The 17,509-nt window shown below is 38.3% G+C and overlaps 1 protein-coding gene across 2 annotated transcripts in view; it reads left to right on the top strand.

Annotated features, from left to right (window-relative positions):
• STK39 (serine/threonine kinase 39) overlaps positions 1–17,509 on the top strand; it is a 106,078-nt gene that overhangs the window by 11,401 nt on the left and 77,168 nt on the right. For both annotated transcript variants that reach the window (XM_074829029.1, XM_074829028.1), the window contains exons 2-3: positions 11,439–11,551; positions 16,633–16,741. In XM_074829029.1, the coding sequence (XP_074685130.1) occupies positions 11,439–11,551; positions 16,633–16,741 (222 nt within the window). The remainder of the gene's footprint in view (positions 1–11,438; positions 11,552–16,632; positions 16,742–17,509) is intronic.

The following is a 17,509-nucleotide window of genomic DNA, read 5'->3' as shown; positions in this document are numbered from 1 at the left end:
GTCTGATGAGAGGCTTTGCCCATGAGTAAGAACTACATCCTGATACATGTATTTCTGAATTGCTTTGTTGGTCTTTTTAGTACTTGAAGTATTACTGTCAGGATTTTCCTGTGAAACTCATGTTGACTGTTCAGTCTAGAATAAAACTAGACATTTGAAACAACAAATTTTTAAGGGAAGAATGATGTCAGCTTTCCCTTTCCCTTCTAGATAAGCTTCTTTGGCTTAAATTGAGATTTATTACCCGATGTTCTTTTGTTGTGCAGCTGACTGAATAAGGAAGTTTATTTTAGCAGCTTTTCAAATGAATGTAGAAAAAAAAAAAAAGCTACTCTTTGTGGTGTATGTGTCTGAGTGAAGTGTTTATGCTTCTTCAGATCAATGAAGGAAAAATGAAATGCCCCTGCTGATATGCTTTCTGGAGGGCTAATTAGGTAGAGGAGCCTCTCTAATGTTACTTGTAGAAACCCCCTCATCGACAATAAGCCCTGGAGATTTGACTTTTTCTTTTTGATAACAGATAGTTTGAAGTCCATGATTTAAAAAAAAAAAAAAAAGTGTTTAAAAAGTATACTGTAAGCAGTGATATGAAAAATACACTTTTGGATTAACCTGGTAAGAAGAAATTTATTATTCTCCCAAAACGTGAGCAAAATTTTTATCAAACCCTGTAAAAACAGAAACTGTCAAGGCCCCTTACACATATTTCAAGTTTGGTTTTATTTCTGTGTAACACTGTAGGAATGACAAGAAAAAGTTTAAATTAAAAAAAAGTGAGACCTCATCATTTGACCTAACCACAGCATATTAAACCAGCAAGAAACTATCTCTGTTTTATACAGGTGTTCTTTTGTATGGCTTTTGGTTCCGTGAATTTGATTGCAAGTTTTTGTACAACTGTAACTAACAAAAATCCAAATAAAGAGGTTTATGTTACTGCCTGAAAATCTGACCTACGTTGTGAGGATGAATGGATAATAACACGACAGACAAAATCCATTTCAGTGTTTGTAATAAATTCTTAAACCAAGTCATATCCTTCGCTTCAACTCTTTTTCATGCCTTTTGTTGGGAAAGTGCAGAATGAATAGGGATTTGTTGGATTCATTCACGTCGAGTACAGTGCATCCACGTTTCTCCTTATCACACGATGGCCCCAGTGTGATTGTACAACAGGAGCCGACTCCTGCCTGCAGTGTGCCAGCCGGGTGGCTGTGCAGCACAGCTGTGCTGCCGACGATGCCGCAAGAGCAGCGGAAGCGTGGGTGAAAAAGCCTGCTGCAAGTTCTTTGCTGCTACTTTTTCTGTTTCTTCTTCCTTAACAAATTTACAGTGTGAGTGAAGTTGGATTCTTTTTCATTTTACAGGAAGCGAGTGCAGATCTGATTACGAACCTAATGTTAACTGGAGGACTCAGGCGCCTCAGAGCTTTTCTTCCCCCTCTTCTGTCTTGTGAGTTAGTTTAACAGATAATACCTCTTACAGATGTGCTGTTATTACCTGTGGCTCAGTTCTTTGTTTTGGTCTTTTCAAGAGTCCTTTCAGAGAACCTTTATAGATGATCCACAGTCCTGCCAGCATATTCTTTTACATAATCTAACCTAATGACAACCTAACAGTGTGGATCTTCCCTTTTTTCCCCTAGGTGCTGGACTCAAATGGATTTATTTATTTATTTAGTTATTTTTCATCATGCCCAAATAAAAGTATTGCTTTAAATCTCTTTAAGTAATGGACTGTTATGTGTAATGGTACTCATTGTTCAATGGCACACATATCTTCTAGACCATAAGTTTGGTGAGTTCACAAGTTACCTTTATATACTGATATGAAATGGAGGCATTTTAGGTGTTTGTTAGGTGAGTATAGCTAATCAACCTCTGTTCTCTGACCTGATACATGCTATTTCTTGGTGGCATTGAATTCCCAATTTCTGTTCCACAACTTTTGTAAATTATGTTAATATTGAAACAGAATATAGTTTATTTTCCCCTTAAGCATAACACTTTGTTTCACTTCGTTTCTTTTTAACAATGGCAGCTCATGTGGAAGGTAATGTGATTGACAGGAGAGATCATTCCAGGTATAGAACTTGAATTTTCACTGTGAAGTTCAGTTTCATACTCTTTAGTTTGTTAAGCTCTTACAATGCAGTACTTTATATTACTTCATAATCACAACCTTAAAAAAAATGATAGTGAAGGGAGTATAAGTGGACTAGGTATATAAAGTAATGATAAGATATACCCCAAGCAGGCTTGAAAGCAGTGGGACTTGTGAGGAAGATGCAAGTTCTGTAAACTGAAACAGAGATACTTTGTTTGCATTTCACATTTGATGCCCATTCAAATTGATGTATTGTAGGTTTTAAGTAGCATATTTTACAAGAGATTTGATGTGGTTTTGGGTCAGAACTGAATGTTTTTAGCTTGTTTACTTGTTTGTTTATGTTCATCTGTATTTACTGAGTCCGTGTGTTGGTTGTTCCTCTCCATACCCTTCTTTTTTAGACACATGAACAGGATAATTTTGCAGTGTGTGAGAAGTAAATTCTGCATCAGAGAATAACATTTATTTACTCAGAAGACTCTGTTAATCAGGCTTACCAGTTGTCACACAACACTAAGGGGACAGGCAGGATCTTTGCCAGAATGATGATGGCATTGAAATGTAGTTACTATTAAAGCTTTATTTTCTTAGCAAGATATTATGATTAGTATAGCACAGAACTTATTATTAGAATGGCCCAGGATTTCTACAAGCAGAATCAGTATAGTACAATTTATAAGTAGTGTAGTACAGAATTTATAAGACTTAATTTACAATTTGTAATCACCTAGATCCTAACTTATGATTTCTAATCACCTGTGATACAGAATTTATACTACAATTTGACTTATTATTCTAATCACTTAGACCCTGTGCAGATTGGGTCAAATTTTAGTACATGGTTTGCTGTATCAGTGTAACAATAATAATCCAGACTTGAAAATTATATGAAAGCATACAAGTCACTCGATCCTCGGAGGAAGCAGATGGTGGTGGTGGTGTCCCTGGCTGCTGGAAGTCATGGATCTCACTGTCCAGCATCAGCTCCAGTCCAGGTTCCCCACTCAGGACTTGTAACTGCTTGGCTTTATGGATAATGCTCTGTGTGCTGTTATGCTTCACTGTTCTGTGATGGGGTCATCACCACCACTGGCTTGGCTGGGTGCCAGGGACCTTGAAGGCCGGTAAGGGAGGGAGTAATTAGCCTGGCACCCAGGAATGTTGAGGCCAGTAGGGAGGAGAAGAAGAAATCTGTTTGATTTGTCTACTTGGTTTACACGACGTTCAGGGCCTGATAATAAGGAGAAAGGGAAAGAATATGTGACCTGCTCAGCTACAAAGAATGGCTGCTTGCCTTATAAAGTACTGTTATTTATGCTAACCCCATTATGAGGGGTTGGCAGCAGGGGGTACTTGTCACACCAGTCTTACCCTGACACCTTCATGAGGTAAATATCAGTTCTGATGACTGCAAATTCTGAAATAGTGGTGATTGTGGGGTTTTTTTATATAAACATTTTTCACTTATAAATAAGACTTCTTATGAAGATATTTGAGATGTGGAGGAGAGCAAAAGGAATTTAATCTTGGGTAGTATTTATAATACAGGGTTTGCCTAGACAGCCTAATTTGAGTTGCTATAGTTCCCTTTCAACTTCTTTATTTAGACAACTCATCTATTTTAAATGACAAGTCAGGGAGAAGATAACACCTGCTGAAAGTGGACTGCTTTTGTTGAGGTTTTCTTTACCTGCCGTCATGCTGACATTTCTTTGGCGTGGATTACTAATGAATGGGGAGATATTCTCATACCAGATCTGGAAATGTACCAGGCTCCCTGTGAGCTCTGTGACTAGCATGTGAGAGGACTCAAGGCCATAGAGTATTTCGTTAAAAGATAATTTTGGTGATGACACACACAGATGGGCATTAAACTGCCTGGATGTTTGGCAGCATTCCACTTTGCTTTGTGACACTTTCTTTCAGTGTGAAGTACCAAGGTGTGTTTGGAGTGTGTGCAGCTTCCTATTCAAAGACAGGCAAAAGTAGAAGCATCGTGTTGGCTGTCTATTTCTGCTGCACTTCTAAAAGTTGATCCTCAACTTCGTTAGCACCTTATCTTACCCAAAAGACTTGAATTCCTTTGCAGGTACCCTCTTAAAAGAGCAAGAATGTGTTTTGATGTGCCTTATCTTATTTTTGTGATTGATAGGGCTAAAAGTTTTCCAGTGTTGAAATGTGGGGCTGTCAGTTTGGTTGCTAACTGTGTCTTTTCCTGTGTTGTTGTCACTTTAAACACAAATCATGATAGCACAGGGGAGTAAAACCATGTTCTGCACTAAATACATTATATTGGATTGGAAAACTGTTAAGGGAGCTGGTATACTGACTGTCTTACTACGGTAGCTTCAAAGACAAGACTCTGTGCAATATGTGATATGACTGTATGGGGTAACAGGATGTATTTCTCTAGTAATGAGGCGTGACTTTATTTCTACCGAGCTTCAACAGAATGTGTGATCTTGATCCACCTACAAGTTATTTTTTCTCCCATGTGCCTAACAAATGCAGTGGCAATATTTTTGGTGGTTCATTTATTTTACTTGTTTCAATAGAGTTGCACTAAATAAAGCCTCTCTGTCAAAAAAAAAAAAAAATTCTCTCAGCCTGGGGTTTAACATCAGCACCTGTCGGTCTCTGTTGGGAGAGCTGGGATGGGAACAGAGGGAGGAGGCAGTCTTGAGGTAGAAGAAGGTAATGAGCATAGTCTCTGTTTTTCTTTCTTCCCTTTTCAAACTGCACTTATTGCCAGGTTTACTTGAATGCCCCCAACATGTTTAATAGTCACCCTTGGACTTTCCAGTCTGATCTTAGTGTGTTGGTGGCATTGTACCAAGCTGACAAGTGCTGAGCTCTGTGTGGTCCTAGGCAAAAGTCTCCTTACCAAGAAAGTGTCTGAAAGCAAAAAGCCATCACTTAGTCTGATGCTTGATTTCAAAGCTGAACACAGTCACTATTAAATAAACCTGTATCTAATCTATATATATCCCGTTTCACTTTCTAGCTGCAATTTCTTTAACGCCTTTGTCAGTAAGAGTAGAGCTCTTTTAAAATTATTTTAGCCATGGCTGGTGATAGCTGCTTATTCTTCAGATAAGACAGACATTTCAGAAGAGTTCCAGCAATATAGTGTGTCTGAGCTCATCGGTGGAGGGAAGGAAGACTTCTACATTTTCCAGATCATTGGTATAGGTTCTCCACTTTCTTGTGCAGTATTGATTTGTCTTATTTCCTGAAAAATTAGTTTGTGATTGATAGTTATTTGCTGTACTGTGATGCTAGAAGCCTCTATGTTCAAGAAAGCAGATTCCTGTTCTCATGTGCTTTTGGCAGAAGAATTTCTTTATTCTGTTCTGCTGCTTTGACAGGGTGTTGTAACATAGTACTGCATAGCAAACCTCAAAATATTTCCTGTAATTTATCTAGCTGAAACATCTGATATAACCAGTCCTTTTACTATTTTAGTGATGGTGGTGGGAAATAGAATAGTTCAAAAAGCCTAGTTATGCCCTCCTTTCCCTGTGGTTTTTTTTTTTTGGGTGGTTTTTTGGTGGTTTTTTTTTTGGTGGTTTTTTTTTTTTTTTTTTTGGTATGTGGGGTTTTATTGCTGATTGTGAATCCCCCTGCCTTTTTTTCTCTGCATGGAGTATATGTCTGGTTAATGCTCAGGCTTGCTCTGTCTTACCCTTTGTACAGGTTGGCTTAATGCTTGCGTAGAAATTCTCTTGTAGATTTTCTATAATGCATCATAATTTTGACATGGACATTTAGGCTACCTCTCTAAGACTTCAGTGGGATCACAGAAGTCTTTGTAGACCTTTGTCATCTTGGAGAGTTTTTTCAGGATTATTTATGCAACGTGCTTTTGAAAAGTAGTATGGGATAAGCTAGACCTCAGAGACTTTGTGGAAGAGTAGCTTACACAAAAAGGTAAATACAACAATTGAATAACCTGGTGATTCTGTAGCCATAATGGTGATGTTTTGAAAAGTCTAACTGCAGAATCAATGAGATTAGTTGTTGAATGTTGAAAATGCAGAAGTAGCAGTTCTATATATGGGCATAGATTTCATAGAACAGTTACTGTATTTTAAGTGAATTATGTCATAAGCCTAATGGCTAGGATAAACAAACTAGTATCCAAGTGAGTTAAAAGGGGAGAGATTTCATCCCAGCATGAATTAAGAACACAAAATGGGCAGGAATTGTTAGTAAATTGTGTTTATGTGATTATAGTGGAGTTCTTAAGAACAGAAGCATTTATGTCATCTGAAGATGTGGAGAGAAATCATGAGTTCATTTTCTTTGAAGAAGTTTCGGAAAGAATTAAGAGTTTAGTACGGTGGTCTACATGAGCTTTAATGAGCTGATTTTTAATCAATGGCAGTAATATGGAAGAAAATGAGTAAAGATCTCTAGAATATTGTTGGGTAAAAGCTAGAAACCAAAAGAAGTTCAAAGTTCTTTGTTCTGTTTCTTAACCAAAAGCATTGCTTTTCCACCAACAGAATTGATTCTTGCAAGACTGGAGAGACTAGTTCTGCACTGTGCTGCCATAGAATATGTTGAAGTACTGATCAGTTCATAACACATATGTAGTAATGCTGGAAATAGGCTATACAATATTGCATGCAATATACAACATAGCTTTCACAGCTTGTATATAAGTACAGATGCTTTGTATGTTATGTAAAAACCCCCACATTTTGGAGTGGAAACCTAAGCTAGATTGCATTTGTCAGGCATGGTTTGCATGCACAAGTGCATTCTGGTCTATGCAGAAGGAATCCTGCAGTTATACTGCATGTGAGCTGTATTTAAGAATTACTTAGGGGACTCTGTTCTTCAGAACTGGACTGTCTTGAGAGATTAAATAAGAATACTTTCATAGCTGCTTCATCAATTTTCATAGATTTTATTCTATTTAGTACTGGTTCCTTTTACAGACAGAGTTTAGTCTTGGATTTGAGGCTGACTTCAAATTTTGCTGCACTAACCAGCTACATTGAATAGGAGGTTTCTATATATTGGGGGAGCAGAAGGGGTGTGTAAAAATGGAGATGGTGTAGTTTGGTTTGTAAGAGTTTGTATAGACTCTGAGATAAGGTATTTAGCGTTCTCTAATTACGACTGCTGTCTAACCCTGCGGCTACCTACCCAACAAGAAAATTTGCCATTACTAGCAAATTACATCGTTCTCTTCAGAGATTACATAGAACCACCATAGTGTTGGGGAAGGTGTCTCTGGCTAGTGTGTCTGAAGGGAAATCTTTAGAAGAGGTTTGTGTTGGAATACTGTAGAGTAACACTGAAGTACTAAAAAAAGACTTGGTAAATCATCATTACAGGGTAATGAGGTTACTGACTTTTGTTTTTGAGAAGAAAATTGAAAGGAATAGTTCTAGATCTATGTTGAATAGAGTTACTGTACAGTGATGAGTGGAAAGTGTCAGAACTTTATACCTAATGGGGAATAAATGAAGTGTCATGTGCTTGTATGAAGAAGGACGTGTGCATGTGCAATGTGCAAATGATATGATCCAGCCATCTCACCCCACTGTCTGTCTTTTTGAGACTTGACTAGTGGAGGGTAGATAAAACTAAAATATTAATGTCAATTGTTGATTACACTTGTTCAAAGATCCTTCTCTGCCAGCTGGAGACAAGTTCTGTGTGGATTAAATTCCTGTTTAAAAAAAAAAAAAAAAAGATAAAAAAAAATACCTTTATGTCAGATTTAGAACAACTGAATGAACTTATTCGGATAAGCTTAAATCTTGGATGAGTACTAGTGTTTGTGGGGCTTTCATATGCTTTCTGTGAAGCATGTATAAAGTGAAATGCAGAAAACAGCTTTTAGGTTATGTCCTTTCAAAAGTAGTGAAATGTGGCCATATGTAATAGCTCTTGAAGGTTTCTATTGCATGAATCCAACTAGTTAAAAGCAATTCTAATGGCTCTGCTACACTGAGGGCAAGACTGTAGGGCATGCATGGTTCATAGCATGAAGGAACAGATTGGCTGTAAGGGCATGCTTACACTAGATAGAAGGATGGCAGCAAAAATGTGAGGACAGGATGAAACTCTCTGACTTGTTGCTTGTTGTGAAATGGGAGTAGAAGGCATCTTGATATGGAAATGACATTATTTCACTGCTAACTTTTGAATTTGGTAAAGAGAACTTGGATGTAGCAGGAGAATGACTTTTCTAGTAGTGGAAAAACCCCATCATTCTTACAGAGTTGTTTTTTTGAGTCTGACCTCTGGTAATCCTTTGTTTTGTTCTTCTGCGGGAGGCTCCTGGATGTAAAGTCTTCATGGTTTATCCAGCCTGAGCTTTCAATATACTAGATCAGTTTCCTAAATAGAGACTGGGTGCTAAAACCGGTCTGTGCTTTGGTTGTGGTGTAGTTAGTATGTTCTCCACTGTGAGGGTTTTGGAAGACTTGTAAGGCTGAGCATACCTGAAGAAGTCATGCTTTCTGACAAGGAGTGGTTGACTTTAATCTATTCTATGCAATCTTTTTCTGTGACCCTAATTTGTTGTGTTAAATGGTTGTCTGTGACGATTTTCTTTAACTGTATGATAGTGCGTAACTCATGTAGTCTGTTGTTTCTCGACCAAAATGCTTATTGGGTAGTCCTGTTTGTAACATCTACTCCTCTGGAATATTTAGCATTTCTGCTTGTTAGTAGACTGGAGAAGGACATCTGTTTATTGACATAAAAGCAGTCTTCTGATCAGATGGAAAAGCTGCAGATTTTCCTCATCTTTATCCTCAGTTGTTCACCTTGTGAGGCAGAGGAGGAGAGGGGAATATCTTTTAAAAGGAAGGAGGCATATAGCCACTAAGTGCCTGGCTCCTACTTCAGTACTCGAAACTGCTTTTTCAAACTGGTTTTATATGTAGGTCCCACTGAGAATGCAGACTGCACAGATTGCCTTTACTATCAAAATACTGTATTGTGTAGAGTATTCAGAAGGCAGGAGGAAGAAGAAAGCAAGTAGATTGGCTTTATTCTAAATGTAGAAAGCTTTTTTTGCATTGTCAGTGCGTGATATTCTTATGGTGAAGAATATCCCATTGCAACTCATCTCTGTTTGAGGAGAAAACACAGGGAAATGCACTGAAAGGCTTTTCATATAAGTAAACTTCAAACTCTAGTTTATATCCTAAAACCTGGCATCTTATCTTTTCAGTAGGCAAGAGAGGAACAGATCTTCAACTTGTGGATAAGGATAGCTCAGGATTAATTTTGCAGTTAAGAATTTTTAAATAGTAGTAAGCACATAGTCTTTGGTTTGGTGTCTCACAGAACTCAACCATAATGGGGTGGGGTCAGGTATGTGACAGGGCCTTTTTTTGTAATCTAATTTTTCCAAAATGTTTTGAAGTGTTACTTGCTGTCATTTTACTTTAACTTGAGGAAGCAGTCAGGATTTCATCCTGTCACCGGCTGAATAATTTTTCTATGTGCTTTTTCTGTTTGTCCTTTATGTGGCCTTTGTATATAAATCTATTTTGAAAGTGAAGATCTGGTTGTTTCCTACAAGTAGATAAAACTACTGGCATAGATGAAAAAAATACATCAAGGAAAATCTTGGTCTTCGTTCCTGTATCATTAATAGCTAAAAGTTTGGTTTCTTCCCCCTGCCTTGACCTACAGTTGTGTAGCCAGAGGATTTGTGTCTCGGATGTCTACTGAATGAGAACTTCATTAAAGTGATACAGAAGAGTCTTACTTGAGCTGAATTGTGCTGACGTGGTGGTTCCTTCCTTGGGATGTCTTATTTAATTTTCAAAATCTCTCTTAATTCTTTTATTACTTACATTATTAGAATTTTTAAAGGCTTTGTTCTCTAAGCAGACAGAACAGGACACGTCAATATTTGTCTGTGACCGCATCCTGCAAAAACATGACTAGTTAGTCCTGTTCAGACTTTTTTTTAAGATGAGCTCAGAATTTTGTAATGAAGTTCATACACTGAGTTAAAAAGCTTTGTGATTTGAGTGAAAACATCATGTGAACAAACAATACATGAAAATAGCTAAGCAAATAGCAATTAAAACATGGACAATAACTTTCAGTCATGAGGTATAGTCGGTGCTGTTTTCAGATGTGCAGAGGGAAAAGCTCTCAATTGTTCTTAAGTCACTAGTAACTGAATCCACATTTGTAGAGCTTGACAACAAAAGGCTTTTTGTTCACTATTTGTATTCATGTAGAACATGTCAATTACTGAGCATAAATAGAACATAGTGTATGAACAGGCCTGTATAACATGTTGCTCAATTTGTGACTTACCAGAAATCCATAATTTATATTAAAATATTTAGAATTACAGGTGGAAGCTACTAGTTGGGGGATTTTAGATTTCTGCATGAATGAGCATGATGTAATTACTTTGAGGAAGCACACACTGCTGTATTTGATGTGGCAGCAAGATGTGCAACCTGGGGAAAACTTTATGAATATTACTTGCAGTCATTTCATTAATTTAGTGAGGCAATACTGACTGGGACAAAGCAAGTGGGTGCTTGATAAAAGAAGCAACGAGACCTTTTACTGCTGCTGTTTGCAAATAAAGCATACTAAAGAAAATTATTCTAATGCTTTACCTGAAATTTGTTCAATTCCACCAAGCTTTGTTATCAGTGTAGTTGTATAACTGCATGTGATCTGCATGTCAAATAAGCATGACTGACTTTCTGTGCTGGGCCATTCAGCAATGTGCATGTTCTTACTGTTGGTGTGATACTTGTGCCTCCCGTGCTCTTTACAAGAATAAGCATGCTTTTTGTAGGAATGTACCCTAATCACGATGAATGAGCACGAATGCAGGGGAAACTGTAGGAGATTTGGCATGTACAATTTTACTGATACTTTTCTGTCCATTGCATAGTGGGAACAAAAACCTGGTTAAACAGGGACTGACCTGAAAGAACAGAAAGAAATAACAATTGATAAAGCACACACTCCCTGCCCTTCCACATAATGTTTTAAATTGTGTTAACTGTACAAGTCATGTTCTTGATTAAAACAGATGTGTCCAAAGGCAAAAGTGTAATGGTTTCCAAACTATGAAATGCATTGAGGTGATGGGTGTGACTTGGTAAATGGGCACATCGTTTTAAGCTGTCATCTTGGGAACTTTTTGTGGAGTATTGAACAAAAACTTGGAGGTTTTTCTTCTCCATTTGAGAAAGCATTAAAAAAGGATAAAAAACCCAGAAGATTTTAAGTTCTTTCTCAGTGTGGAATTCTTATGTTGGTCACTGGTTTAAATTACTATATTAAGACTGTGTTCCTTTTCTTCCCCTTTTCAGGTAGTGGTGCTACAGCAGTTGTCCAGGCAGCGCTATGCAAACCCAGGCAAGAACGTGTAGCAATAAAGAGGATCAACTTAGAAAAATGCCAAACCAGTATGGATGAATTACTTGTAAGTAAATCAGAGTGGAACATTTTACATGGAGACTATCTTCTGTTTTGATTTTGGTTTTTGCTTGGTCCAAGAGTAAGGGTAGAATTTTATGCAGGATAATAGCAAGAAAAGGATTTGAAAATAATCTGAAAGAAGTATGCCCTTCCCCTAAAAATATATTTTACTAATGTATATTTTCTAATGCCGCAAAATCAAGAAGTGCAAAGTTAAATTTTGTTGAGAACTGTGGGAAGAACCTTACCCCTTGCTTTCTGGAGACTCGATTTGGAAGAGATTACTGTCTGGTTGCCTGACTTTTCCTAATGCTGAGGAAAGATACATTTTCCTTTGGTTAAACATTGATTAAAAATATAATGGTAAAATTTACTAGGTCTCCTTAAAACGTCTAAAGCACCAAAACATGGCAAAAACTGATTGTTGGATCATTTTGTAATAACTTTTGAGGGGAAAAGTAGGAATGACTACACTGCCATCTACACAAGGAAACTCTTGTTAAAGCTAATAACACTCGATTTATCCGATAGGCCATAACAAGCCTTTTGAGGAATGCTGTTAGGGTCATTGATCAGAGGAGGAAGGGACTTGTAAGAGGCCCTTTGTAAAAGGGACTTGAAGAGTTTTTCCTCCGCACTGGTTACGGCAATCCAGACAAAGTTGCAAAGAACTGTTAAAAAAACCCAATCAACCTGTTGCTTGCTAATGCTCCTAGTCAAGTGCTTATGAGACTAATGCGTACTTATATCTAGGCAGCATAACAAGAGTTGGAGGACACAAAACCATTCTAAAAGTGAGAACACTCTCTTCTGTTCCACAGGTTATACTACTGCCTAGAGACTGTGGGCTTTTTCTAATGCAGAAATTCCTGCCTCTGAAGGAAATGGTCTCCTCAGCAGGGAATTGCCAGTGCAAAAGATATCTTGAATTTGATACAGAGGGTATGGTCCATCCAGTTTCTTCAGATAAAATGGCTTTTTTACAGTGGAGGACCCAAAATGCTCTTCCCCTGGTGATTGATAGCATTTGCCTTCAGTTTATATAACAGCTTGTGTGGGACATGGTTGTGTTTTTTAAAAGAGGATTGTGGTAGTGGAAGCTACCTCTCTGGTAGTGAGACTTGTGTCAACTAAAAACTCTAAAGATATATTCTGAAGTATGTTTAGAAAGAGAACAGCCCAAGGTGAGATGCTGTGCATGATGTATTAACATCTACAGCCCATAAAGTACTTTTCTATAAAACTGAAAATACTAATCATTGTAATAGAAAATGGTCAAAATTTGATCTTTTTTGATTAGAATTTGAACTAATAATGGGAAATAAGAATTAAAAAGTTACAACATATAAAACCAGACAAAGCTGCCCAAAATGTGCAAGAGATATTCAGGTGGTCTAGAGAAATGATTGCAGTTAGTTACCAGCTTGTGCAAAGCTACCTTAGGAAGTGCTTGAGATTCTTTACTGCTGACATGTCTCCACTGTCTGCCAAATGAGGCAATAGGTCTTGAATTTTTGGTCCCATATTCCTTGCTTTCGGTATGAAGACAACTGTCCATACCATGTTTTTTATTTTTTTAACATTAGTCAATTTCTGCTTTTCTGTGTTGAGATTTTGTGTTTCTTTTATTTGTTGATCTGTTTTGATCTGAACATAAATTCTGGCTGAGTTCCTCGTTAGAGGGGTTAAAAAAAAAGCGCCATGTATGATTACTTTTATTTTTAAATGTGCATACATACATGTGCATACATATACATACATAATTAATGTTTTTTATTTTTCTGTGAGGGGAAGTATACTTACTCTGACTCAGTTCTAATAGATTCTAAAATTTTGTTTAAAAAATAGAGATGTTATTCTGGAAAAGGGCATTGCTGACCTTCAAAACTCTTGTTACAACTGTACTAACATTTTTATTTCAGTTGATAATACTTAGAATGCTCTTGCATTTTGGGTTTTTTAACACTGTTTTTGAGTCTGCTCAGTTTTCAGTTACCAATTTTTCTGATCAAACAGCTTCCATTGTCACAGGGATGTTCTAAAACTGCCCTCTGAACATGCTGTTTTGTAAAATCCTGCTGCTGAGTGCTTACGGGTGGTGTGCAAAGTCACACTTCACAAATTCTCAGCTGTGTGGCCTTCAGAGAACTGGAAAATGCAGCAAGCCTAGTGCCCACATAAGCAGACTTAGGATTTGGGCCAGTGTCAATTAAAATAGAACAGCAGTGTGGGAGGGAGTTTAAATAATACTAAGGTTACACAAACTGCCAAACTTCTGAAATTCAATACTTTGTTTCCTGCAATGTCCTGCGTTCTCACTATTGTAAGCTAAATGTAACTTAACCCCAGAGCCAAGGAAAAAGTTCCTGTCCTTAGCATTGTCCTGACTGGATATCTTCCCCCATCCCCTTACCTCCAGTTTTTTAAAACAAGCAAAAACCTCAACACTACAAACTAAAGAATATAGATTTTCTAAACTGTTAGCAATTCTGCTCTGGGATAGCCTTTTGAGTCAGGCTTTCTGGAGGAGCCTGTCACGTGTTATGCCCAACCCCTCAAACAGCTGTATCCTGGGTGTCCATGGAGGAGGCCCTGGGGAAGCACCCACAGAGCTGCGGCTCCTGCCTGGTCACTGGGAGCTGGACTCGGCCCTGTGGGCGCTGCAGCTGGGCACTGAAAGGAGCCATCTCACAGTTGCTTATTAACTGCGTCACCCACCTGCCCTTAGGCAGACACAACATTTTTGTGCAGCTGCTCAGTAAAACTGGATCAGGAATAACCTGGCTGAAAAGAAATTAGCTTTTAACCTGGACATACTTCCTGATGCAGTGCACAAGCACTAGCACAAGGGAGAGAGAAGCAGAGGCATGAGGCAGAGACTTTAAATTTTAAGTGCTGTTACAGCTTTGGTGCTGTCAGATGTCTAAAGTGATGTGAAAGTGAAGAAGGTTCCAGGGCATTCTCCTGGATGCCCTGCTGCAAGCTTTTCCTCTGACAGTGTGTTTTAAGTGAATGCTTTTCTCTCTCACCTGTGCGTATCATGGGCCTCAGCCAAATAACTGAAGTTTGTAGAGGCTTACCATTCTCTGTGTGATAGGGGCTCTCCAGAACTGCAAGTCTGAAATTAATACTTTCCTGACTAAAACTTAATTCCTTATCTCTCATGGGGTGCTTTCTGTTTGTTTATTTTTGTTTTGCAAAGACTCTTTTTGGAAGAAGTCACCAAAGCTGGTGACACAAGGTGCCTTTGGCCATGGTTACTGTGATAGCTCAATTTTTGCCAACGTGTTGGTGCAGGTAGACAAAGCATTCGAAGCACTTTTCAGTTAAAGATAGTGTAACTTACCACAGTCAGTTAGTTACATTTCTGCACTATTAATGTGTGAGTACAATAGATGAGGTGTATTTTTGCCCAGTAGTGGCAGGTAGACTTTTTGAGCCATTGTTATATTATCAGCATAGGAAAACAATAAAATAATATAAGAAATAGTAATCAAGAGTTGGGAGAATTACAGTTAAGGTTTAGTATGGATATCTGAATTAAGAACCTGAGGCAGTAATCTGACTTGCGTTTAAGATGACATGTCTTCTGGGAAAGTGAAATATGCCCCACATATCTTTCTTCTGTTTTCTACCTAGTGTCTCCCGAGGAGGGGGGAAATCTATTTTCCAAATTGCTGAGTTATTCAGGCTCATTGCACGACTATCCAGGCGTTCATCCTTCTGTGGTTCAGGGCTCAGAAGTTGTCTAGGGAGGAGGGCTTTTGACAAGAGGACTAGCTGAAATATGTGTCAAGCTACGTCCTGACTTAATAGTCACCAACAGGCATTATGAGATTAAATAACAGTCTTTAATGCATATAATTAACTTTTTATTAGAAAGTGGCTGTGATCTCAAGTGCATTGCAAATAACAACAACAAAAAACCTCCTCTTTCAAACACTTACTGAATTGAAGTTGAAAGATGAAAATGGCATCAGTGTCAGCTTTAATCAATCTAAGTGGGACTGCCATAGTGCCTGCCTTGTGCCAGTGCTGGTGAGTCAGCTTGTAACACAGGTCCAACTGAAAGCAGTTGCTTTTCAGGGAGGGAGGGGAGGTGGAAGAGTTTGGTTTTTAGCTGGATTGTCTCCCTGACAGGCTCACCCTGCAGGAGCATGTTGTCTAGCACCACGGATGGATCAGGGCTGTGTGGCTGAAGGTGGAGAGGGAGAAGTAGGCTTGTGGGAGTTTAAGTCGGTGTGAGACCAAACCCTCTGGTGCAAAGGAGGCCCAAATGCTTCTATGTAAAGGATTGGCAGGATGATGAGAGCTGCAAGAAAGGTGTTACACAACAGTTATGTGAAAGAGCGAACAGAAAAAGGACTCTGCTTGAAATAACAGATACAAGGCAGTCATTCTTAATGTGTACAGCTGTGGCGTGTCATAGATGGTGTTACTTGGTAGTGCCACATTGTGCATCTGTTGGTGACTGTGTGCTCCTCTAGTCAATTGTTTCCTCTGACCTTTGGTCTGTAACACTGCTTTTTCCTCTTCCACTTCTGTTTTATTGTATGGCTCTGGTGTCTACCCGTCCATCCCACAGTAGCAGAGCCAGTGGTGCTGTGTCTTTTGTCCAACAGCTTCCTTCCTCCTTTCCCACCTGCTCCCGTTCTACTTTTTTCATATCCCTTTTGAATAGGAAAGGCATTAGGTTTTGATCTTTCCTTGTGGGTTTTTTTTTTTTTTTTTTTTGTCCAGCCTGTACCCATACCTTCAGCTCTTGGAGACTGGAGACTGCTCATTCTTCATTACTCACTCTGAATTTGGGACTTTAACAGTAATTTCTTTGCTGCTGTCAGAAGAAAATTGATGTAGCTATGCCAGTATCTCCTGGCCAAACCTCCCTTGTGTTCTTAGCAATAATGTTTTGTCTTGCATGCAGATCTATAGGTAAATGGAAATGTTTTGGTGCCTTCATGCATATTCTGTGCATACTTCAGTTCTATTATAGTATTTCACTTTGCAAATCAAGCTTTCTCTCTACTCTCTTTCAAGCACAACTGATAGCTGGCTGTGTTATGTTGGGCTTTGTATTTCTTACAGAAAGAAATTCAAGCAATGAGTCAATGCAATCACCCCAATGTGGTGACCTATTACACATCTTTTGTGGTGAAGGATGAACTTTGGCTGGTTATGAAGCTGTTAAGTGGGGGTAAGTTACTGGTTTTACTTGTTTAGCTGCAAGGAAATCTTATATTTCTAATGTACCTTCTTTGAGTTAATTGACCTAAACCAATTAAGGTGGGGGGAGAGAGACACTACGTAGGATGAACCTTGAGACATAGGTGTGTTTATAGCAGGAATGTGCAAGCATAAAAAGTTTGTGTATGTAAATTGATAGTACAGGCTAGATATTACCAATATAAATTCTGTTTAACTATAATTTTTTATTCTGAATCAATATATTAAAATTCTCTGTTAAGGCTGTGTAGGGAAAACTGATGAGATTTAAGTCCATTCTGTGTGGCCTTCTTTTGAGTTTCCCTAGTATTCACTCTATTTTTTGTAAAAACACATGTATTTCTGATTTCATAATGAGTGTTTCTCATTCCTTATTCAGGGAAGATTATTCCTAGGACAGGCATTATACATGGTGAATCCTTTTTATTGCTTAAACTGACTAAACACTTGCTACAGTTTTTATGATGATGGTTAATGATGTAAAAATCTTATTTGGTTCTGTGAGAGGAAAAGGGGCTGAACTGAATGTGCTTGTAGCTTAGAAAAGTGAGGCTTCAAAATAAGATGTGGTACTCCTGGTTGCTACATGATGTTCTTCAAGGTTAGTCTTCATGGTAGCAGACTACTGCACCATTGTGCTAGAAAGCAAGGACGCAAAATGCTCATAAAACCAGTCGTTATGTCACATTTGGCTGAATTGTTCGGTTCAATCAAAAGCAAGCATAGACCCTGAGAGAAA

This window comes from Strix aluco, chromosome 6 (assembly GCF_031877795.1).
Source record: "Strix aluco isolate bStrAlu1 chromosome 6, bStrAlu1.hap1, whole genome shotgun sequence".
NCBI classification, from domain to species: domain Eukaryota; kingdom Metazoa; phylum Chordata; class Aves; order Strigiformes; family Strigidae; genus Strix; species Strix aluco.
The sequence above is the reverse complement of the archived record's forward strand: the minus strand, read 5'-3'. Positions and strand labels throughout refer to the sequence as shown.